The sequence below is a fragment of the Petaurus breviceps genome, unplaced genomic scaffold (assembly GCF_028583685.1).
Source record: "Petaurus breviceps papuanus isolate PSGF00001 unplaced genomic scaffold, PetGlider_PUasm1.0 90903, whole genome shotgun sequence".
NCBI classification, from domain to species: Eukaryota; Metazoa; Chordata; class Mammalia; order Diprotodontia; family Petauridae; genus Petaurus; species Petaurus breviceps.
Window position 1 is genome coordinate 3,173,320 of NW_027187376.1, and position 25,611 is coordinate 3,198,930.

Below are 25,611 nucleotides of genomic sequence, written 5' to 3' on the forward strand. Positions count from 1 at the left end.
ACTTTCAGGTAGACAGAATATGTACTTATATTTTTGTTTATATGTATGTACGTATATATGTACATATATATACAGAGACAGAGACAGAGAATCAATAGAAGGAAGGGACCTTAAGTTAAGGAAGATGGGGAAAGGCTTCTTGTAGAAGGTGGGACTTTTGGTGAGTCTTGAAGGAAACCAGGGAAGACAGGAAGTAGAGATAGGAGGGAGGAAAATGTAAGCAGAAGAGATAGCCTGGAAATAGCAAAATCAAGGGACTTGTTTGATTAAGTATTTAAATCTATTTTGAAGTTATTGTGAAGTTATTGCATTGACAGGAATTCACAACCTGCCATCCCCCAAAGGACTTTTGGCAGCCCATGAAAAATGTAGAGGAAAACATCTGAAATCCTTTGGGGACTGCAGGCTGTATAGGCCTGCCCTAAGAAGCTATGACAATACATGAGAAGTGGATTATGAGTTATAAACATCCATCCCCCTACTTTCTTTTTTTTTTTTTTAAGCAATTGGGGTTAAGTAACTTACCCAAGGTTACACAGCCAGTTTTTTTTGTTTGTGGGTGTTAAGTATCTGAGGCGGAACCGAACCGATCCCAGGATCCCAGTCAGGCTGGCACTCTTACTTACTGTACCACCTAGCCACCCCCATTCCCCTACTTTCTAGTACTAGTAGAGATAAGCAAGCAGATGGAGGGAAATGATAGTGAAATAAGAGGCTTCTAAATCCATAGCCTTTCAACAACAAAGTCTATTGTTATATCACATTCACTCTCACTAACAGGAAGAGTTCACTGATATCTATCCTTCATTCCTCACATTCCATTTTCATTACATTTTTCCCCTATCCTAGAATCCTTTCTAGTTAAAAAAAAAAAAAAGTGGGTTCATGTCACTGTTCACCAGGAGGAGCTAAAATTTTGCAATCTGTATGCATTAACTTTTCAATGACTGCATTTAGGTGTTGGGGATCTAAGGCCCACAACCCAACATGCTGGCAAAGTCTGAGGAGTACCCAGGGATTAGGGGAATTAAATGGGGGAGACTCTGGGGACCTAGAATAGGAGTCGTGCAGCAGCTTAGGTCACAGACCACATAATACCCTGCAATTTATAGGGAAAGGGATTTAAGGTTATCTTTAGAATTAATTTAGGAACCAAAGAAAAATAAGATTGAGATTTTCTGGTAAGAAAAGATCATCTCTGGTTGCTAATGTTTTAATAATCATTATGACATATAATATTAATGAGGAGCAGGAGTTTGTGAGTTACAAAGGCCATGGAATAAAGTTTTTGTAACAAGATTATAATTTGTTTAAATCCTGGCATATTCTAATAGGGCAGAGCTCCTGGAATAAAAACTTTCTATATTTCAATGAAGATGAGCAGTTGAGACCTAAGCATAGTCTTTAAGAATTGCCTTGCTGTTGTTTGTCCTTCGTTCTCAAAAAGGACCATGACATCATGGAAGTGGTGTCATGACTTGCAAGTGAATTGGATTTAAGTGAGGGAAGGCTATGCGAAGTCACCAGCCTCACTCTATGTTCCGGAGCCATCTGGGTCCAGTGGCCAGAGACACATCAGGAAGACTGGAAATAGCCCCAGATGTGGTAGAAGACCTTTAGGAGGTCTCAGTTTGACTAAGGAAATGTCCATTCAGTGATTAATGCTAAGTAAAAAAAAAAAAAAAGAGGCAAAGAACGGCTTCTTTAACCTGGTCCAGAAAAAAAAAATGAAACCGGAAGGGGAAAGACTCTCAGGGTTTCTGGACAAAAGAGAAACCATCCGTATTTAAGATCTACTCTGAATCAATCAGGGCCCAAACAATAATCAAGTGGGTTTTATCCAGGGACCTATTGCTAGTTAGTCAGTGAGAGCTGGAGTGATTTGGGTTTAAGGTTTGATCCTTGAGAAAGAAATGCAACCTGTAACCCCCCAAAAAGAACAGCAGCTGGGATCTAAGCAGTCTCTGAGATTGACTGGGGGCACTGTGAAGTGACTTGTCCAGTGTACCTGAGAAAGGCAGACTTGGTCTGAGTCTTTCCTGATTCCTACGCTGCCAGCCTTACACTAGGTTCCTCTGTTTTTCTTGGTAAGTCTTCACACACTGGAAGGGCTTTGAGTAAGGTTCTAGTGACAGACTGAAGTCACTGTCTGAGTTTTAACACTAGGTTCATTACAAGTTGATGGATTTTTCAGCCATTTTCAAAGACCACCTACTAAGTCAGAGAGAGAGAGATGAGAGAACCCTCCATCAGGCAATAATTGAAATTGCATGATATGGTGAAAAGATGAGTGGACTTGAAGTCAGGGCGGCCTGTATTCAAGTATCTTCTCCAATAATCCCTATCTGTGAGATTGGGCACAAATCAACCTCTCCCTAAGTCTTAGTTTCTTCATTTATAAAAAAAAGCAATAATGACTCTACCCCTCACAGGGTGATTGTGAGAATCAAATGAGACAATGAATGTCAGGTATTATTACAACATAACCGACTTCCCACCTTTAAAGAATAAAAATGTAACAGTGCTTTCCTTTGTGATATTTTAAAAGGAAAAGAGGAGCTAATTTCTTTCTTCAAAGGGTGTGAACTAGAATCCATGAGCTACAAAGAAAAAGGGAAAAATGCTTCTGAGAATAAATCAGAATGAGGGAGGTAGACAATATAGCAAGATAATGGAAGTACTGCTGTTTTCTAAGAACCACAGTCTCAGACTCTGATTGAGACCAATGGTGGAGGGAGAGATTAGCCAGCATCTATCACAGACCAGCAAGGTTTCCAACATATTTAATAAAGGCACATTAAAAGTTTGGGTGGTTTGCTTTTATGATTTTTAAAACATTTTATGTGTTATAATGTTACCTGAAGAGTTACCTTCTTTAGAAAATTGACTTTGAAAATATTTGTAGTAATATCTTTCTCTTGTTTTTAAGTCTCTCTGTATTTCCCCTAGTATTCTAGTTCCCACCCTCATCCCTCTTACAGACCCATATCTTAGAACAATCGACCTTTAAAAGAAGCATCCTTCCTGTTCTGTCCAGATACTGGAGGACATCCCTTAGACATATCACACAGCACTGTCAAATTTTCAAGTAAAGGGAGACAGCTTCATCAAATTAGCTCCTTTTGCAAACTACTACTGTGTTGCATACATGAAGCAATACAAGGAGAAAAATCAGTATAATCTAACACTCAATTCAACATAAAATACTCAGGAAAAATCGAGCTGCAGCCCTGTCTAGCCTTCTTGCATTACCCAGAAATAGGTTAAAAAAAAAAAAAGCTCCTCCAGCCTCCATATCACATACTTGCAGAGATAGAAACTCTCCATCATGATCCCTCTTTTTTTTTTTTTTTTAAAGCAATAGGGGTTAAGTAACTTGCTCAAGGTTACACAGCCAGGTGTTTCTGGGTGGGTGCTAAGTGTCTGAGCCCAGGATTAGATCTCCAGGTCTTCTCAACACTGGAGTCGGTGCTCTTACTCGCTGGGCTACCTGGCCGCCCCCATGATCCCTCTTTAAGAAGACTCCATTATCATGCATCCAGAGGTGAAAGTGGCTCATCTAGGATGCTGCTGAATCTGTGGTACCCCACCTCCCTTCTTTCCTATGGGTTCAGATGGTAAGGCACTGGCTGAAGAGAACAGGGGAGATACTCTAATCGTTTTACCATACCTTTTCCATTATAGTTCAATGTGTAATCAGATGCAAACACCAAGACACCTAAAGTCAAGGCCTCAGTCTAGTGCATCTGGAAACTGGGGAAAGACCTTGAATTTACCTTGCCTCTACTCCTGCACTCCACGCTAAAGCCTGTTTCTTGCCTACTGCTCTGCTAGTCTGCTGTTCATAGGACCACCAAGGATATTCATTGGGGGTAAGGGAAGGGAAGTGGACCAAAGGGATTCAATTCAAGTTGCAGTTGGTGCACCCAGGGATTAATAGATTGCTTTTATCAAAGAGTACAAATGGAAGCAGATTTTTTTTAATTGAGGAAATTACATCTTATTACTCCCATGATGCCCATCCCTTGCCCTTCCTTCCTTCCTTCCTTCCTTCCTTCCTTCCTTCCTTCCTTCCTTCCTTCCTTCCTTCCTTCCTTCCTTCCTTCCTTCCTTCCTACCTTTCTTTCTTTCTTCCTTCCTTCTTTTCCTTGTCATCAAAGTTAAAAAAAAAAAAAGCAGCTGCACCTGAACTGAGGGCACAGAGAGGGGTTGTGAAAACCACCTCAACTTTTCCCCAGAACTTAATAGACCATTCTAATGAAGTCGGAGCAGAGGAAGCACTAAAGTGGGGGAGAGCAGCGTGGCCTAGGATCTTTCTTCTCCGGAGGAGATAAAGTGGGTTTAAACGGATGGCCCTGCGGGGTTGGGGAATTGGTCCCACCCAGGGTTTTCCACCCACCTCTGGGCTGTTGCGAATCTTGACTAGGGGAAGATAAAAAGCTCGCCTAAGGAGGCTGGCAGACTGCGGGGCTGGTGTGGATCATTTTGCCTGTCTGTCCACGGGTCGGAGAGCAATCGCTCTGTGGGTCAGAGAGAAATCAGGTCTTGGGGACAGTAGCAAAGTGCAGGAGCTGCCTAGCTGCAGGGTTGTTACAGAAGCAAGTGGCTATGATCACTGGCAGCGGCACAGGACTTTGCAAGGCTATAACGCCGAGCTGCTGCACCCAGGTGTGTCAGTGTGCCTGGCCGGGGCTGGGGTGAAGGGGGCAGAACTGGGGACCTCGAGAGGGAGGGACAGAGTTGGGACCGAGGACCCTGGGAGATGCTGGAGCAGTTTGGGGAACCGTGGAGCGAGAGCAGAATGCTGAGGGCGAAAGGGGAGAGCAGAAATGCCTCGAAGGGAGACTGGTAAAGGCAAGGCACCTCTGGGAGAGGACAGGCACTGAGGCGAAAGGCTAGGGCCTGAAAGAAGGAGTTGGTGGGACCCTGGGGGGAGAGGGTCGAGGGAGCATGGAGAAAGGTCTGGGGACGATGTTCGAGAGGAACTGAGGGGACATTAGGAGAAGAAGGAAAGGGGCTAGTGGGGTCACTGTGGAAGAAGATCTGGGAAAGACATATGAAGAAGGAGAGGGGTTACTGGGACATGCACTGGGGTGGGGTGGATGGGAGGAGTGGGATAGGGTTTGCTTAAGAGGGACAGAAATTCTGGAGTCAGAAAGTAGGATAAGGACCAGGACGGAGGGTAAACTGGGAAGAAGGGTCAGGTCCTGGAGGGTCACTGGGGAGAAGGGCAGTGGTTGGCAGGTGTTGCGGAGGTTTCTTTACTGAGAGAAATAGGACCTCTGGGAGAGGCATATTGGCAGGGGGTCCATTGACTGACGATCAAAGGCAGGAGGCCAAACTGAAAGGGAATTGTATTAGTATGCTAAGGAAAAACAGCTGAAGGCAGCATCAGCTTCAGAGATTATAAAATTAACTTTTTATAACATTTGTGTCTATAGTCCACTGCCAACTGGCAGCATCCTGCTCACAATTTAGGATAAATTAGTAACTTTCACAGTAGAAAGAGCAGTAGATAAAGGGAGAGTCTTTCAAGGGAGGAAAGGGAAGGCTTCTGGGGGAGTATTTGCCAAGTAGCTGGCTAGTTTATAATTAGAATGAGAAGACATTCCCTATGGAAGGGCTGGAGAGATAAAAGGAGGTGACCAAATGCTTTATTGTGAAAGTGTTCCTTTTAGACAAAACTGCAGGGCTGAGGTAGCCTTTTAGCCCAGATTTCAGCTGTCTCTTACCGAAGGACAATAAGTTGTATTTTTTTTTTTTTAAAGCAATCGGGGTTAAGTAACTTGCTCAAGGTTACACGGCCAGTTATTTCTGGGTGTGGTGCTGAGTATCTAAGCTCGGATTTGATGCAGGTCATCCTGACACTGGAGCCGGTGCTCTTACTCTCTGAGCCACCTGGCCGCCCCAAGACAATAAGTTTTTACTGCAGCAGTGGATCAGACTCAGCTTATACTTTGTTCTTGAAATGCTTCTTATCATGTTTCCTCTTTAATAGCTGTTGAGGATTTTCTCTGAGCCATGAAAACTCAATACAAGAATCAGAAGACCTCCATTCTTCATTGACTTTCAAATCCTAGACACCAGAGAGCAGGGATATCTACCTCAAACACAAATGGATGCCTGTAACCTGTATACTGACATAGAAAACTAGAAATTAACATGATCTATGTTGTATTTTTTATTGATTTTGTTAAATATTTCCCAATTATATTTTAATCTAGTTCTGTCCACACTTGGGAGTGCCTTGAGCCAAGCTTTGACACCTCTGATCTAGAGAAATGTCCTCTTTTCTTGACTGTGTCTTTGAAATGTCACCAGTCCACCCAGTTTGGGGTTAATGTGGGTTGTGAAATGATTCTAGCATCATTTCAAAGAGAAGCATCACCCATTTCACCAAATTTAAAGATTTGTGTTTTCCTCCAAAATGTATGCGAAAAACTCATCTCTGTTTATAATAGCCCTCTCTTTGTCCTTCTTAAGTCAGTCAGGTGTTGAGAATGGATGAAAGTCTCACGTGAAATGCAGGGAGAAAAAAGACTGGAGTGATAACTGGTGTATAATTGAACTGTTTCAGCTCTCTATGGGCAGCCTGATCTGAATTACAATCTCAAAGGTTATTCTGCACCCTCCCCATGAGTATTCCTATGAGCACAAATATAAATGCAACTCTATGGAATATTGAAATATGCAAAGACAAGAGGCTCTCAATTTTAACTGTGAAAACTTGATCACTTGCTTAACTTTTATTGCCCCTTCTCAAGTTTCTAAAGAGAAAATTCAGTCAATTTAAATGGACTTATATTCAAATTATTATTGTAAAGCCTTCAATAAGTATGTTCCTCCCTTCTGGAGACTTGAGTATTTTACTTGTCTTTTTTAATTAAATTTTTATTAAGTTATTTATTAAATTATTATTAAATGTTATTAAAAATATACTTAATTCATGTTAAAAACCAGCTAACTGTGCAAATGGATCTCAACAAAGATCTCACAAACCAGCAGGAATGACAACCCATTGTGAAGGGACATCAATCATGCTAATCTTATTTACTGGCTTACCAGTAACAGTTTAGGCCCATTGACCAATTTACTTTCTTATGGTTGTTTTAGGTAAACAATTTGGTTAAATCTACATTAGATGTACATGGTAAGATCAATTTCCTGGTGAACAATGGAGGAGGCCAATTCTTATCTCCTGTTAACTCAATCACTTCAAAGGGATGGAATGCTGTGGTTGAAACCAATCTGACTGACACTTTCCACTTTTGCAAAGCAGATGGGGATGGGAAATATTCAGAGACACTAGGCCTTTCTTTTTAAATCATAAGCTCCCCCTCCCCAAGAAGTATTATTTACACTAAGGTGCCCAATTCTTAAATGAAGTTTGACTTTGCAAATGTGAATGTTCCCTACATTGTTGTACATTGAAGCCTCTCTACAATTTAGTACATGGCCTTTGTGAGTAGCTAAAATATTCATCATCTTTCAGCCTTCCTGGTAGTGGATACCTCCAGACAGGCTTAGGCTGGTCCTCAGGAAATGAACATGGAGGCTATCCCCAAAACATACTTAGTGTGGTGGTTTGAACTGTGTCCTGTCAGAGATCAGAATGAAGCCACACATGTGGAAAAGAGGCTTTTATCTAAGGAAAGATTAAAAGAATAAACTTATATAGCATTATTTAACTTGGAGATGATAAATTAAACAGTCTTTGTGCCCAGCAACAGTTTGCTAAGAATCACAGGAACAGTCATTTGCTGTCTCCACTAAGGACTGAAATAGAGTAAATGGAGAAGGAGAGAGTGGGAGAAGGCAAGTTCTGGTGGTAGCAGATTGGGTTAGATTTGGCCCATAGACTGCAGCTTGCCAACTCCTGAACTAGGTGGTCATTGTATTGCTAAGAATAACTAAGTTGGGGGGGCGGCCAGGTAGCACAGCGAATAAGAGCACCCGCTCCAGTGTCAAGATGACCTGGAGAACAAAATTCCGGGCTCAGACACTCAGCACCACACCCAGAAATAACTGGCCGTGTAACCTTGAGCAAGTTACTTAACCCCGATTGCTTAGGGGCGGCCAGGTGGCTCAGTGAGTAAGAGCACCGGCTCCAGTGTCGGGATGACCTGGTGATTGAATCCCAGGCTCAGACACATAGCACCCACCCAGAAACACCTGGCCATGTAACCTTGAGCAAGTTACTTAACCCCGATTGCTTATAAAAAAAAAAGAAAAAGAATAACTAAGTTGGGGTGGCTAGGTGGTGAGGTACGTAAAAGCGCCGGCCCCAGAGAGGGAGGACGGGCCTCAGACACTTAACACCCACACAAAAAAACTAGCCGTGTAACCTTGGGCAAGTCACTTAACGCCAATTGCCCTCCAAAAAAAAAAAAAGAATAACTAAGTCATTCAGCTGATCATCATCAAAGTTCTTATTCTGACCTTTACATGCTGGGAGCTTATATTTAAATAGAAGAGACTTAGAATTCAGTTTCTTCATCTGTGAAATGGAATTTAATACCACTTGCTTCATTGGATTATGAAGATCAATTGAGAAGACATATATAGAGTACTTTGAAAGCTTAAAGCATAATGTAAATGCTAGTTAGTTGAATATTATGAAGAAAAGTGGTGGTGTTTTGTTAATTTATATTGATTTGATGTTTGGATATCCTAAAAAGAGCATGCTTGACAGGATAAGAGTCTTGGGATGAAAGATCTACAGATGGAAGGTTTGTTAGAGGTTATCTCATCCAACTCTTCATAGCAAGTAACAGAGCACAGCTTTGAACTGAGATAATCTCATTTCATAGTCACTCCTTGCTCTATTACCCCATGTTGCCTGGAAACGATTTAATTGGATTGTGTTTTGTCTATTATACAGTTCACAAGTCCTGGATGAAGGAACATGGTCTATTGTGAACATCATCACTGTGTTAAATAATGGATTTCCTAATGTTATGTAAGGATTTTTATACCCTTCTTTTCTCTTGGGAGACTGCTTAAATATTCTTTTTCAATGGATTTTTAATGCCTCTTGTGATTTAAGACTGACTTCTTAGGGGTGTCTAGGTGGTGCAGTGAACAGAGCACTGGCCCTGGAGTCAGGAGGACCTGAGCTCATATCCGGCCTCAGACACTTAATGCTTACGAGCAATGTGACCTTGGGCAAGTCACTTAACTCTAATTGCCCTGCCTTCCCTCCTCCAAACAAAAAAAAAAAAAAAGAAAGAAGACTGCCTTCTTTTTCCTTCTGGGCTTTAAGAAGATACTTTTAAAGTATTTCTATACACTTGGCACCATCCTTAGGTCCACTTTTCTTATAGGATTGCTTTTTTTCATAAGGTATAAGATGATGTAACCAAAGGATATGTCAAGGATTGACATAGTCCTCATAGTTGTGAATTCTAGAGGCTCCTTATGTATGGATGCCACAGATATTTCTGATGATCTAATGTATGTCCTTTCTGAGAATCATATAGACATAGTGTGCATATCATCACCCTGCCTTTCCTCACTATTATTTACTTTGTTAACTATTGTAATAGTAATGGAATTTAATGATCCCCCTGTATTGACTTGGTTTTTGGGTTGAGTGTTAAAACTCAGAGCTTGTGAATCCCACTTGTGGGATGGACTTGTTGACGTGAAAAGAGAGGGCTGAATTGGGAGGAGCTGGTGCAGTGTCTTTTGAGAGTCACAAGCAGAGGAAAAGAGGCAGAAGAATTTTTGGAAGCAGCATCATGGAGGCAGAGAGAGAGAGAGAGGATTGCTGAGGGCAAGTTTGAGCTGCCCAGGACTTTTGAGAGCTGCCAAGGACTGAGGAGACATGGCTGTGATGCCTGTACTTTGTCTGTCTGTTTTGATATTGTTTTGCCAGATTTGTTCATTGGTGAAGGGAAGTTCTGTTTTTGCAGAGGTCATAGAACCTTGCTGTTGGTTCAGGGGTTTGGAGACTATTCTGCAGACAGAGGGTGAATTGCATCCACTGGTGAACAGTGCTATTGTTACAGAGGACCTGGAACCTTGCTGTTGGTTCAGAAGCTCTGAAGAAGGATTTTCTTGTTATATGTTTACAGAAATCCTGGAAGAGGGTCTTGCTAATGTTTTCAGGGCTCCTAGGACTGTTCTGCAGACAGAGAATGAATTAATGAGGACACTGACAATGTATCTTGTGGCCTTGTTAAGCTTTGTCTCCCTAGGAACAGAGATTGCTGAACACTTGCCTCAAGATGACAAAAAGATCTCTCTTTGGGTATTAAATGTTGTGATGATATCTTCACCTTGTTGTAACTCAGGGGTAGATGGCCTTTGTGCTCTCTACTGCCCCTTTTGAGAAAGTGCTTGGCATTAACTGATGATAATTGTAATTCAGTTGTGATCCAGGAGTGGGAAACTTTTGACTTTTTTGTGCTCTGTGACTGACCAAATGAATGTACTTTGTTTATGATTTGAAATTAATCTCCATTTGAGAAGAGGGTCTTTGGGATTGATTAAATGAATGTACTGTCCAGGGGTGGAGTAGTACTTGGAAATTATTGAATTACACTTGGTGAATGCTGTATTTTGATTTTCTTTGTTCTTAATTTGTCACTGAATAAAATGGAGAGCAGCTATGCTGGTATTCTGAGCCTTGGAAGTTGCCTTTGCTTGGCATTACAACTATCCATAGAGGACTCTAGGATAACCAGTTTTTTTTAGACTTTCTAAGGTTTCAGTCCTTTTTTGATGTGTGTTGCAATAGATGCAGGTTGAATTATCTGTGAAATCCTTAGGTACTACTTGGAGTGTGTGTCCTTTCTCTTGAGATGTTTTTCTACCTTTTTAACTTTTCATGTTTCAGATATGAATTGAAAATGCTTTTTTTTGACTGGGATGGGAAAGGGTCTCCTAAGAAGTCTCTTAATTTAAAAAATTTAACTCTTTATTTCCCCCAATTACATGTAAAAATAATTTTTAACATTCATTTTTCAAGTTTTTTGAGTTCCAAATTCTGTCCTTCCCTCCTCTCCATTGAGAAGGAAAACAGTTTTATATAGGCTATACATGTGCACTCATGCAAAATATATTTCCATGTTAGTCATATTGTGAAAGAAAACACATTAAAAAAAAGAAAAGTTTAAAAAGTAAAATAAAAGTATGTTTTAATATGTATTCAGATTCCATCAGTTCTTTTTCTGGAGGTGGATAGCATTTTTTATCATAATTGCCTTGGATTGTCTTCAGAATTGTCTTGAATTATTGTATTGCTAAGATTAACGAAGTCATTCACAGTTGATCATCATACAATGTTACTATGTACAATGTCCTCCTGATTCTGCTCATTTCATATTGCATCAGTTCATGTAAGGCTTTCCAGGTTTTACTGAGAGTATCCTGCTTGTCATTTTTTATGTCACAATAGTATTACCTCACAATCATATACAACCACTTGTTCAGCCATTCCCAAATGGATGGACATTCCCTCAATTTCCAATTCTTTGCTGTCTCTAAAAGAGCTACTATAAATATTTTGTACGCATGGTTTTTTCTTTTTTTTATTGCTTTGGAAACAGACCTTCTAGTAACATTGTTTGGTCAAAGGTTTTATAACCATTTGGTCATAGTTCCTAATTGCTCTACAGAGTCACTGAATCAGTATACAACTTCACCAACAGTGCATTAGTGTTTTAATTTCACCATATTCCCTCCAACATTTGTCATTTTGATTTTCTATCGTATTAGCTAATCTGTTAAGTGTAGGATGGTAGCTCAGAGTTGTTTTAATTTGCATTTCTCTACTCAATAGTGATTTAGAAAAAATGTTCATATGACAATAGATAACTTTGACTACTTTCTCTGAAAACTGCTTGTCCATATCCTTTGACCATTTATCAATTGAGGAATGGCTCTTATTTCTATAAATTTGAGTTTTTCTATATATTTTTCTATATATTTGAGAAATGAGGTCTTTATCAGAAAATTTGCTACAAAACATTTTTTTTGGTTTTGATTACTATGTATTTCCCTCCACCTATTTACTCCTTGTTTTTCCTACTTCCTCCTTTTACCCTGTCCATTCTCAAAAGTGTTTTGTTCTGACTTTTACCTCTCCCAATCTTCTCTCCCTTTTATTTCCTCCCTGCCTTTTCCCCTGCTCCTATTACTTTCCTGTGTGGCAAGATAAATTACATAATTGAGTGTGTATGTTATTCCCTCTTTGAGCCAACTCTGATGAGAAGGCTGTAATGGGAATGTAAATTTTTAAGATCTTCCCTGCCCCTAGGCTAAAGTGCACCTGGAGCCTGGGGTGGGAGGCTTGTTTTTCAGTAGATACTTCTTGATTGGCAGTGAGTCAATAAGGTTGTTACATTCTCTGAGCCAGGAGAAGGCTATATAAGCCCTGATGTGTAGCTTTGTTTTGGGGCTCACTTTGAGAAGTATTCTGTAATTTGATCAGATGAAACTCCGGGAAGCCATTGTTAAGAGCCCCTGGCTTTGAAAAACCCAGATGTTGATTTGATATGGATGTAATGGTTGGACAATTTGGAAATCTGTCTACTTGATCTGTTTCTCTGTCTTGATAATTCTGTCTGTATATTCTGAAGTTCGGGCTGCTGACCTTTTTCCCCTGAACTAGGTAAATGATACATATGTTTGACTGATTAAAGTAAGCTTGTTAACCCATTTTGAGTTGCTTTCCTTTAACAAAGCAGATCTAAGAACCTGTGCTGGCAGCCACCCTGGGGATGCTGGGGTGCTTGCTGCTACAAAGGCTCATGCACTACACATGTCCCCCACCTCCACCATCTTCTCCTTCACTATAAAAGCTCTTTTGTGCCTCTTTAATGTCAGATAATTTACTCTATTCTACCTCTCCCTTTTTTCTTCTCCCAGTGCATTTCTCTTTCTCACTCATTAATTTTATTTTTTTAGAACTCATCCCATAATATTCAGTTCACACCTGTGCTATCTGTCTATAAATACTCCTCCATAACTGCCCTAATAATGAGAAAATTTTTAGGATTTACAAGTATAATTTTCTTGTGTTGGAATGTAAACAGTCTAACCTTTTTGAATCCTTTATGATTTCTCTTTCCTATTTACCTTTAAGTACTTCCCTTGAATTTTAAATTTGTAAGTCAGATTTTTCTATTTAGCTCTGGTCTTTTCATCAGGAATTCTTGGGAGTCCTCTATTTCAACTACTTAGTTTTGTGGATAGGTGATTCTTGATTGTAATTAGTTGTAATTCTAGCTTCTTTGCCCCCTGTAATCATTCCAACTTCTCTGATCCTGTAATGTAAAAACTGCTAGAACTTCTGTTTTCCTGACTATGACCCCATGTTATTTTGGATTTTTTTGGCTGCTTGCAATATTTTCTCTTTGATCCAGAGGTCTGGAATTTGGCTTTAATATGACAAGGAGTTTTCATTTTGGGATCTCTTTCATATGGTGATCAATGGATTCTTTCGGTTTCTATTTTACCCTCTGGTTCTAAAATATCAGGGCAGTTTTCCTTGGCAGTTTCTTGAAAGATAATGTCTAGGCTCTTTTTTTTTTTTTTTAAATCATGGCTTTCAGGTAGTCCAATAATTCTTCAGTGATCTCTCCTGAATCTGGTTTCCATGTCAGTTCTTTTTAGATTGAGATATTTCACATTTTCTTATATTTTTCCATTCTTTTGATTTTGTTTGATTGTTGCTTAATATCTCATGGAATCATTAGCTTCCATTTGCCCATTCTAATTTTTAAATTATTATTTTCTTCTGTAAGATTTTTTATCTCCTTTTCCATTTGGCCCATTTTTTAAAAGAGAAAAAGGACCCATATGTACAAAAATATTTATAGAAGCTCTTTTTGTGCTGGCAAAGAATTGGAAATTGAGGGAATGACCATCAATTGGTGAATAGATGAACAAGTTGTGGTATATGACTGTAATGCAATACTTTCGTGCTTTATGAAATGATGAGCAGCCAGATTAAAAAAAAAAAAACCCTGAAAAGACTTATATGAACTGATGCTGAGTGAACTGAGCAGATCATTGTGTATAGCATAATGACCAACTAAGCAAGTGACCTAATGACCAACTTTGATAGACTTAACTCTTCTCATCAATACAGTGATCCAAGAGATTTCCAAAAGGCTCACAATGGAAAATGCTATACACAGGCAGAGAAAGAGTTATGAACTCTGAGTGCAGATTGAAGTATACTATTTTTTCTTTTTTTATGTTTTTTCTTTCTTGTGGTTTTTCCCTTTTGTTGTGGTTTTTCTTTCACAACATGACTGATGTGGAAATATGTTTAATATGATTGTACATGTGTAGCCTATTTCAGATTGCTTGCCATTTCAGGAAGGAAGGGAGAGAGAAAAAATTTAGAATTTATAATCTTTTGAAAGTGAACGTTGAAAACCATCTTTACATGTTATTGGGGAAAAATATTATTAAATGGGATAAAAGGAGTTCTTTTCTTCAGTGTATTTTTCTTTTTTCCATTTGGCCATTTCTGGTTCTTAAGGAGTTCTTCTCTTCAATGGATTTTTGTACCTATTTTATCATTTGACCAATTCTGTTTTTTTAAGGTTATATTTTCTTAGTAATTTTTATGTCTCTTTTACCAAGCTGTTGACTCTTTTTTCCATGATTTTCTTACATCACTCTCATTTCTCTTCCCAATTTTTTCTCTGCCTATTTTACTTGAGTTTTAAAATCCTTTTAAAGCTCTTCAATGTCCTAAGGCCAACTCATATTTTTCTTTGATCCTTTGAATATAGGAGTCTTGACTTTATCTTCTGAGTTTGTACATTGATCTTCCTTATTCCCATGCTAACTTTCTGTGGTGAGGATTTTTTCTGCTGTTTGTTCATTTTTCCAGCCAATTTATTGACTTTTAATTTTGTGCTAAACTGGAATTTCTGCTTCTGGAGTGGAGATGGCATTGTATCAGGCCTCAGGATTTTTGTGTAGCTTTTTTCAGAGATAATTCTAAGGTTCTGTAAGGTTTTGGTTCTTCCAAGGAAATATGATCTAGGATGAGGTGTATTTACTACTTTCCTGAGCTGTACTCTAGTCTCTGGGTGACCACAATCGCTCTTTTCTGCCTGGAATTGTGAACAGGGTCCTGCCTCCCTTGTGGCCACAAACTCTGGTGCACTAATGCTCCTCTTAACCCTGGGACTGAGACACAGGGCTGCAACCCAGATTAAAGTATGGACAATGCAATAGAGTTCTGCCTCTGGTGCAAGCTCAAAGGACTCCTGTAATTTCCTTCTGAACAGTTTTCTGAATCCCTCATCATCTGTGGGCTGAGAGGTCCAGAAACTGTCATTGCTGCCACTGATTCAATCCCCTCCAAAACTTACTGCTGGTTTGCTGTTGCACAACCAGTGCTGGACTGTGCTCTACTCTCACCCTTGTGTGACACACCATTTCTGCAGACCTTTTAAGTTGTTTTGGGCTGAAAAAAAAGTTTTATCTCATTCTTTTGTGTCTTCTGTCACTCCAGAATTTGTTTTGAGGCATTATTTTGAGGTTTTTGGGATTTTTGGAAGAGCTCAGCTGAATCCCTGCTTTTTCTCCACCATCTGGCTTTCAATGCTATCTTTTAATTACTTGTTCCCTTTTTAAGGAATACGTTTGTGTCTTTTATTTTTCAAGTACAATTTTTGCTTCTTTTTCAAATTGTCTTTTCTTACATAAAAAGTAATTTAGTGAAACAGTCTAATGTGAGAGACTTTGTAGTCATGAAATCCTTCAGATAAAGCAAAAACAGTACAGTGATAGACATTTGATGCCAGGTCACAGACTGAGTTGACATCTTTGGGTATAATAAGATGAAACAAATCACTAAAAACTGAAGCACCTAGCCATTTTTTAAAGGATATCAACCCTAAATTCTCTGTTTTTCAATAAAAGTTATGCTACTCTTAACCTCATAGTTGGTCTTTATTTCTTACCAGCATTTTCTACCTGGAGGGAAGATATGGAAGGGAGTGTCTTTACATCAAATAACTTTGTATAATCAGATTTCCTAGCTCCAACCATGAGCTGTGCACCACCTCTAAATGTAATATCAAAGTTGTTTTTCTTTTAATTTTTGAGTATGTGTCCCCAATGCCTAATGCAATATCTTTTAAAGAGTGTTCTCCCTTCTTATTTTCATAAATTTGAGTGGTGCCTAAGGAGTTTTCTTTTAACACCGTTTGATATCCATGATAACTTCTTGGAACTTGCTTGAAATGCTAAACTGTTTCCTCTAATCTTCTAAAAGTAGTAGTGTTGTCCCAAGCATTTTTAAACAGGAGTGACTTATTTGAGCTGTTCTTCTGTGGCTTAGTGCACCAGTTAGTTTTCATGAAAATATGAATGATTAGTGGAAATTGAATGAACTTAAAATTTTTTTTTCTTTAAAAGGCACAGTGGAGCAGCAAGATCTGGTGTTGAAAATATGAGCAAAACTTTGACAATGGAATGGTCTTGCCATGGAATAAGAATCAGTTGTATCAGTCCAGTAGGTAACAAGTTATGTGTATACAATTTGTGCACTTGTTGATACATTTTCCTTGTTAGTTATAGGTACATTCTATGTTAATATTAACTACAAAATAGGACATCAGGCAATATATGTTAGATAGCGATTCTACATATTGTGAAAGTATTCTTTGATGTACAACAAAATTTATAAAGAATTTTTTTAGTTCATTCCTGTGTTTCATTTCCTTGACTTTAACTCCACGAGAGAGGCTGGAGGCAAAGTGGTAAGGAGGGAGGAAGAATGATATGTCTACAAAACATGTCAAGTAGCAGGAAAATATTCTGTGTATAGTAAAAGACCCATACATAAATCTCATTCAAAGGAGAAGGGTATCTGGACATTGGATCTTTTTTTTTTTTTTAATTTAGGATGCCTCTTCTTAGAAGTACTGAGAAATAGTCTTTTCTTGTTTACCCTTACTATTGGTTGACCTGGGCAAGTAGGTTGGAGACCCTAGTTGGTATGGATTTCTATGTTAGTAAGTAATCCACTTAGAGAGGATAAATTTTACATGATATTGTTGAGAAGCATAAATAGTAGCTCTGGGGACTTCTATATCTAATCTCTTTTGCTGTTTACATCTCTTTGCTGATAGTCCTAACTGGAACCCAACACTTCTTTGGTTATAATTGTAAAAATTTCCCCTTTTTGTCCTTCAACCAAGGAAATAATTTATTCTGCAACATTCTTCAGCAACTATGAAGACTTTGAAAAGGGCAGAATTAAAGGATACTTTCAACATTGTGCAGCTAAGAGATTTGGTGTTCCTGAGGAGATAATCTCTTTTCTCTGTCTCTCTTCCCCCTCTCTTCCTGTTCCTCTCTTCCCCATGCCTATCCCTTATCCTTTTGCCCCCCATCTCTCATCCTTCTTCACTTTCTCTATCCCATTTCTTTTCATATGGGCATAGAAAGTTAGATCTTCAAGGAACATTGGGGAAGGGAGCAAGGGCAGAATGAATTGCTGAGGAAGCATCTTCCTATTCGATTTTTAATTGAACTTTAAATAGCTAATAGATCCACTAAAATTTTTGGTTGATAAGCTCTTCTAGGATGCAAATTGCTCAGTTGACAGAAATCAGTCATTAAAAGATCTTCACACTAGTCTGTGTGAATAGACAGAAAAGAGACACTAAGTCTTCAGTGCCTTCAGATGCAGTTAGGGAAAACTATCAAAACCATATGCATTTCACAACCAAATCCTTTTGGGATAAATTGCTGTTTCTCAACTAATATAGTGTTTCAGATCAGTGAGCTCTTAAGGCAGGGTCCACGTCATTTAATTATGAATACCAACTAGTATCCTGCTTCCCTAAGTTAATTATCTTGAGAAAATGGATTCAGCAATTTGGAGCATGTGTGTTTAAATGAATGGATGGGAGACTTTTCTTATGTGCTATGAGGGACAGTACCTAAGGTAAATTTGAAAACAGCAGGGAGCTGCAGAACCCACAAAATGACACAGAGAAGCTAACCTCCCGCTGAGGACAGGCCGGCAGGCCAGCAGGAATCGGCCAGCACAGCGCTCTGGGAGCCGAGCCCAGCATCACGCTGAGGCTTTAGCCCCAGGGCGGGCCTGACCAGCCGCCAGCCAGAGGGACTCCAGATCAGCAGCAGCTGTGGCCGTTTCTACATTTATCAATACATAGATGTGAAGGACAAGGTGAGAGGCCAGTGCAGTCTGGACTTTGGGACCCAGTAAGTGGGAGTGCATGGCTTTTACCCCCGGGGCGAGAAACCGCTAAGATGCCAGCCAGCCAGCCAGCGCCACGTGGTGGCTTCAGCTCCTGGCCTGCAGAGTGTAGGGGGACCAAGCACCAGTCTGAGGGGTAATCGCTCTTGCTTTAACCTGCTTGGATCTGGATTGCAGTCTAGGGTAGAGGTCCTGGGGTGTGTGTCTAGCTTGCCAGAGCGTGTGCTGCGTGTGGAGACCTCAGAGAGGGCACCCATCTAATACCTCTGGCAGCTGAGAAAACCCCAGCGTTTGGGACAAAAATTCCCCTGTCTGGTGGCAGAGTCCTACTGTGGCAAAAAGCCCCAAAGTCAAATCATTGAGTGGCAAAATGAGCAGCCAAAGGAAACAAAGCAGATAGAAGATTCCAACATTACACTACTATTTTGGGGATAAGAAAGAGCAAGGCATGGAACAGGAGGAAATCAGTGAAGTCAGAACTCCTGCACCAAAAGCTTCAAAGGAAAATACAAGCTGGTTACAGGCCATAGAGGACCTTAAGAAGCAGATAAGAGAAGTGGAGGAAAAATTGGGAAGAGAAATGAGAACAATGCAAGAAAATTATGAAATGAGAGTCAACAGCCTGACTGAAGAAAATAATACCTTAAAAAACAGACTGACTCAAATGGCAAAAGAGGCTCAAAAAGGCAATGAGGAGAAGAATGCCTTAAAAAGTCGAATTTGCCAGATGGAAAAAGAATCTCAAAAGCTCACTGAGGAGAATCATTGCTTCAGAATTAGATTGGAGCAAATGGAAGCTAATGACTTTATGAGAAATCAAGATGCTGTTAAACAGATCCAAATAAATGAAAGAATAGAAGGCAATGTGAAATATCTCATGGGAAAAACCACTGACCTGGAAAATAGATCCAGGAGAGATAATTTAAAAATTATTGGACTGCCTGAGAGCCATGACCAAAGTAAGAGCCTGGAAAGCATCCTCCAGGAAGTTCTCAAAGAAAACTGCCCTGATGTTTTAGAACCAGAGGGCAAAATAGAGGTTGAAAGAATCCACCGATCACCTCCTGAAAAAGATCCCAAAAAGAAAACTCCTAGGAATATTATAGCCAGGTTCCGGAATTCCCAGATTAAGGAGAGAATATTACAAGCAGCCAGGAAGAAACAATTTGAATATTGTAGAAACACAATCAGGATAACCCAGGATCTGGCAGCTTCTACACTGAGGGATCGAAGGGCCTGGAATGTGATATTCTGGAGGTCAAGGGAGCTGGGATTAAAACCAAGAGTCACCTACCCAGCAAAACTGAGTATCATGTTTCAGGGGAAAATATGGTCATTTAGTGGAATACAGGACTTTCAAGCATTCTTGCTGAAAAAAACCAGTTGAATAGAAAATTTGACATTCAGATACAAGAAGCAAGAGAAGCATGAGAAGGTAAACAGGGAAAAGAAATCATAAGGAACTTATCAAAATTGAACTTTTTTTTTTTAAAGCAATCGGGGTTGAGTGGCTTGCTCGGGGTTGCGCGGCCGGTTGTTGTTTCTGGGTGTGGTGCTGAGTGTCTGGGCCCGGATTTGATCTGGGTCGTCCTGGCACTGGGGCCGGTGCTCTTGCTCGCTGAGCCACCTGGCCAAAGTTGAACTATTAACATTCCTACATGGAAAAACAATAATTGTAACTTATGAAACTTTTCTCAGTAGTTGAAGGGATAAGAAATATATATATATGAGGGTATGTGGGCATATGAATACATATGTGAATGTGTGTATATACGTTTACATGTATACATAGATAGAGGGCACGGGACCAATTTAACAGGAAGGGATGATACTTAAAAGGTGAAATTAAGAGGTGAGAGGAATATGAGAGGAGATGGGAAGAGACAGAGTGGGACAAACTATCTCATACAGAAGAGGCAAGGGAAAATGGTTACAATGGAGGGGAAGAATAGGAAGGCAAAAGGGAATGGGTCAACCTTATTCCTATTGAATCTGGCTTGAGGAGGGAGGAAATACACACTAAATAGGGGATCTCACCCTCCAGGAGAATAGGGGGGGAAGGGGATGCGAGGGGGGATGATGGAAGGGAGGGCAGGCTGGGGGGGAGGGAAGTTGGAAGCACCCACTTTTGAAAAGGGACAGGATCAAAGTAGAGAATAGAACAGGGGAGGTGGGATAGGAGGGAAGGAAATATAGTCAGTCTTTTACAATACATCTACTATGTTATTGTTTTACATTAGCCGCACATGTACAACCTATACTGAACTGCTTGTCTCCCCAGTGGGGGTGGGTGGCGGGGGGAGGGAAGGAAATGAATCTGGAATTGAAAGTTTTAAAATCAAATATTCTAATATATGTATATATATATATATATATATATATATATGTGTGTGTGTGTGTGTGTGTGTGTGTGTCTGTATACTATTATTAATACCATCTTACATGTTATTAAGAAAAAAAGATATACAGGCACTGAGGCATAGAGATCCACTGGAAAAGTTGAAATGAGTATGGGAGAAAATATGGGAGAGAGCAGATTGGAGGTGGTGATATCCTGTGGGACTGCTGTTTTGGGGCGATGGGGGGGGAAAATGGGGAGAAAATTTGTAACTCAAAGTCTGGCGGAAACGAATGATGTAAATCAGAAGTTAATAAAGCATTAAAAAAAATGTGAAAACAGCAAAAAATTTTTATCACAATACATGAACAAAAGGAATGCCAGCTTCACAATGAGAAAATATGAACACTATATATAATCAGATTTTAGTAAAGGTATGTAATAATGCATATATTATAGATTAATCATATATATGACAAATGAAAACTCATTTTGTTTCCATCTTGTATATTGAATGTATACACATATCTGATTTTAGTCAGGTAGTCCCCACTCTCTGCTACTTCATATTTCACCATCAATTGATTCCATGCATACTAAAGAAAAAAAGAGAATTAGCCTTAACCTTTTCTACTTTTACCCTCTTATTCAGTATATTCCACAATTATTGAGACAAAAGCAACAGAGCAACGCATAGCTACAATACGTAAAGCACATATGTAGTCAGAATTTTGCTTTAATATGTTATTAAGGAATATCTAAAGTAGAAACCATATGCATGTGTAGGGTCATGGGCCTAGAAGCTACATCATATTTATTTTCAACATGAGGAAAAATTTTTTAGCAATGAAGGCTAGATAAAAATAAAATGGTATTCAGAAAACTATTAATTAAAATAGTTCACATAGGCAATTGTGTGGATGTTATAGAGGGCATTTAGTTTTAGGCAGGTGGTACTAAATTATATATAAGAATCGGTCTATAATTGCGATTCTGTGAGATAGCTACATATACGTTTGTACATATACATGCAGCTAGGAAAAGGTATAGATATATAGATATGTATCTATATATCATATTACACACATGAATATAAAATCATTACATTTTATTTCTTAGATCTCCTCCATCGTGTGTTTCTTATTATCTCCTGATGATTCATATTACAGGACAAACAGTGAATATTGGTGGTGGTAATACTTTATATTCCCCAAATTGGGACATACCAGGTAAGTCATAAAGAAAAATGAATGATGAACAACTTTGTGCCTTACTGTTTGGGCTTTTAAATTTTGTTAAATGATTCCTTAAGTGTTAAGATCTCTCTCTCTCTCTCTCTCTCTCTCTCTCTCTCTCTCTCTCTCTCTCTCTCAAAGGGCATTGAAACAATAAAAGAAAACTATTAAATCTATTCTAAATAATCTGAAAAAGGAAATTACCTTTTAATATAAACTCTCTTTGCAGACTTTGGCTATATAGAGAATCATTTTTCTCTCTCTTTAGTCTGGGTTAATCAGGATGTATTAAACACATGTTGATTGTCTTGACTGACATGGTGGGTAGAAATAGAGCCTCCAAAATAATTCTGTGTGTAGTAAAATGTTTGACTAGTTAGAACAAAGCTTAAAATCAGTACTAAGTAAAAATAAATAAGAATGAGAAGAACTCTGCCTGCAATGATAACACCATCATGACCTATTAAAACAGGCTATTGATGCTGATAATTGAGACTTGTGTAAAGAAAAAGACATTACTATTGATCATCACTATTGCATAAACAAGTTTGGCCCACATAAAGTAAAAATTACAGAAGGAAAGTTAAAACAGCTTGAAACCTCCTTAGCAATACTTGGGATCTTTGCCAAATAGTGACATTCAGTATCCAAAGATAATACAATTTTAAGATTTAAGTTCATTTGCAGAATGTTACAGAGAAAGAGGGTAGAAAATTGTGAGTTTTGCACAAATCAGTGCAGAGCATGGAGGGAAAAACAATCCTGGAAAAAATTTTCCTGAAGAAAAGTTTTTTTGAGTTCTAAGTCAGATTATCTTGAGAGAATTTAGAAATAAAACTAGGAAAATAACAAAAAATGGAACAATTATGGCAGCATTTCCATAAGATTATTTTCATCAGGAGTTCACTCTTTATCTCAAAGGCCTTTGACATCATCTCAATGAAGATGAATACCAGATATATATCCACTTCCAATCTCTATCCCACACTTGCATTCCACATCATCCATTGCCTACTGGATATTTCAAATTGGATGTCCTGAAGACATCCTTAATTCTAGATTGAATGTATTATCTTGACCCACACCCTGCCCCTTCTTTTCTCAATTTCTTGTTTCTGTTAAAGGTACCACCATCCTTCTAATCTCCTAGGTTCTTGACATTGGCATTATCCTCAGTGCCTCACTCTTCCTTGCACAACATATTAACAAAGTTCCAAATCTGGCCTTCACAACACCTTTCACATCTGACCGCTTCTCACTACTGCAATTACCACTTTAGTGGTTCATTTCCTCATTGCTTCTAGCCTAGATTTTTATAGCAACCTCTTTATCTGTCTCAACTTTTTCTTTCTCTCTTTCTCTTTCTTTCTTTCTTTCTTTCTTTCTTTCTTTCTTTCTTTCTTTCTTTCTTTCTTTCTTTCTTTCTTTCTTTCTTTCTTTCTTTCTTTCTTTCTTTCTTTCTTTCTTTCCTTTTTGGAGGGCCATTGGGGTTAAGTGACTTGCCCAAGGTCACACAGCTAGTTTTTGTGTTAAGTGTCTGAGGCCACATTTGAACTCAGGTCCTCCTGATTCCAGGGCCAGTGCTTTATTCACTTGCCACCTAGCCACCCCAATCTGTCTCAATTTCAAGTTTCTCACCAATCATTTTATCCTATATACTGCTGCCAAAGTAATTTTTCCTGAAGAGCAGATCTGACAATGACTCTGCTACTTAGTCAACTCTGGTGTGTACCCTATTGCTTCTAGAATAAAATAGAAAACTTTTTTATCTTTTGAGCCCCTTCACAAAGTGGCACCATCTTATCTTCTTAACTTCATTGGACCATAATCCCCTCTCACACTCTAATCCAATCAGACTGGCCTTCTCAGTGTTCCTCATACATAACATTACACCCTCCCTTTGCCATGCTTTGGCATTAGCCAGCCCAAATGTTTAGAGTGCACTCCCCTCCTACTTCCACCTCTTAGAGTCCCTCTCTTTCTTTAAGACTGCTCAGCCACCATCTTCTACAGGAAACCTTTCCTGATCCATCTCAATTGCTAGTGCCTTCCCTTCTAAGCTCCCTCATATTCAAACACCTTGCACATATTTGTATTTATTAATTTATATTTGCTGTGTTTATGTATATACTGGCCTCCCCTATTTTAATATCTTTTTAGGAAAACATTTATGTGCAAATCACAGTAATTAGTATAGGAAATACAAATCAAAACCAGAGACCATCCAATAGAATTTACATTCCCTGTGAATAGAGATTTTTTTTCCCTTTTTTGTGTGTGTACCAGCATCTGAGATCTTGGGACAATACATTACATGTAGTAGGCTCTTAATAAATACTTTTTGATTGATTAAATGAGCATGTTTGGATTTTTCACACTCCATCTTTAATTTTATATTAAGAAGTGGAAATGGTAGCAAAGCAGATGAAGATACAAAGAACAGCTGAATTATACCAAGTACTTATGGAGGAAATGTATACTGAGGTTGGTACAATTTTAAAAGCATTGGGGGATTGATATGATAACATGAAAAAGGAGAAAAACAACTGAAAAAAGCAAAGTCACTATCATCACCAACAAAAAGGCTATCCAGAAAATATAAATAACTACAGACCCATTTGTTTTCTTTCTCATCTCTATCAAGTTTTTAAGAGATGGATCTAGACATTTATTAGTTCAAATCAGCAAATATATTAAGAACATACTATGAGCAAGGTAAGGTAGTTAGTAATGTAAGACAGGAGTTCAGAAGAGAAATTTGAAATGGGTACAGAAATGATTCAGATCCAAATAAAAAGGAACAGGTAGATTTGGAAATTTTTCCGCATAGAGGTAAAAATTGAACCCATGGAAGTTGAGGAGCTCCTCAGGGAAGTAAGTGGTTAAAACTAGGTTGAGGACAGACCCTTATGGGGCACTCACACTTAGTGGTTAAGATAATATGAAGAAGATCAAAAGATTAAGAGATCTAGAAGTGGGAGATGCCATAAAGGACCAGCCTGAGAGGGGGCTGGAGCTGTCCAAGGTCACACTTTTTCTACTTCAAAGCCTTGACACTGCCTGTCAATTAAAGCAAAACCTCCTTAACTTGCCAGTCTGTGGTTTCCACAGTCTGGCTCCTACATTCCTGTTCAACCTTATCTCATAGTATTTCTCTTCAGGTAGTATGTCTTCTGGCCAAATTGTATATTTGGCGAATCTTACATTTCTTAGGTGAATCTCCTCTCTCCTTTCCATACCTTTGCTTAATCTGTTCCTAATGCCTGGATGGATTCCTTTCCTCTGTGCCATTTCCATGTCTTGAAGTTCTTCCCTTCCTTAAATGCGCAATTCAGGTGCCACATTCTCTAGGAAACCTTCCCAGCTATCTCCTTTTCCCCATCTCTCCATGAAGGTGATAGTTGATCTTCTTTCACAAGTTTCTCTAACAACATTTAACACCTCATTGTCAAGGACATCTTTGATGAAAAGAGAAAAAGGAAAAGTATCTTTAGATGTGGGAAAAAGGGGACTGGAGTAAATGACCTCTAAGGTCACTTCTAACTCTAAATGTATAAGAAAATGGGGCTTCCACAGTAGACTCCATGACTACTGGAAAGGGGTCAGCTTAATAATCCACTTATAAAAAAATAAGTGGAAAATGAACACCTATTGTTTAGATCATGACAATTCATTGAGTTATTGCATATATACATAAGATATAAGTTCTCTTTATGTCTCTTGGTATCAAGAGAACATGAGGAAAGCCTATAGTATATAGATGGGCCTTCTGTGGAAAACTTATGAAAGGACATAGAGAAGTTCAAAGCATGGATGAATATGAAAGGGCTGCA

The 25,611-nt window shown here is 38.9% G+C and overlaps 1 protein-coding gene across 1 annotated transcript; it reads left to right on the forward strand.

Annotated features, from left to right (window-relative positions):
* Positions 1–4,608: 4,608 nt before the first annotated feature.
* On the forward strand, positions 4,609–22,928 carry PECR (peroxisomal trans-2-enoyl-CoA reductase). Its single transcript, XM_069075094.1, is given in 9 exon segments — positions 4,609–4,668; positions 7,114–7,276; positions 8,879–8,908; positions 8,911–8,959; positions 16,393–16,489; positions 17,178–17,286; positions 21,661–21,703; positions 21,705–21,772; positions 22,903–22,928. Coding segments are annotated over 9 exon segments (645 nt in total).
* The last annotated feature ends 2,683 nt before the right edge of the window (positions 22,929–25,611 follow it).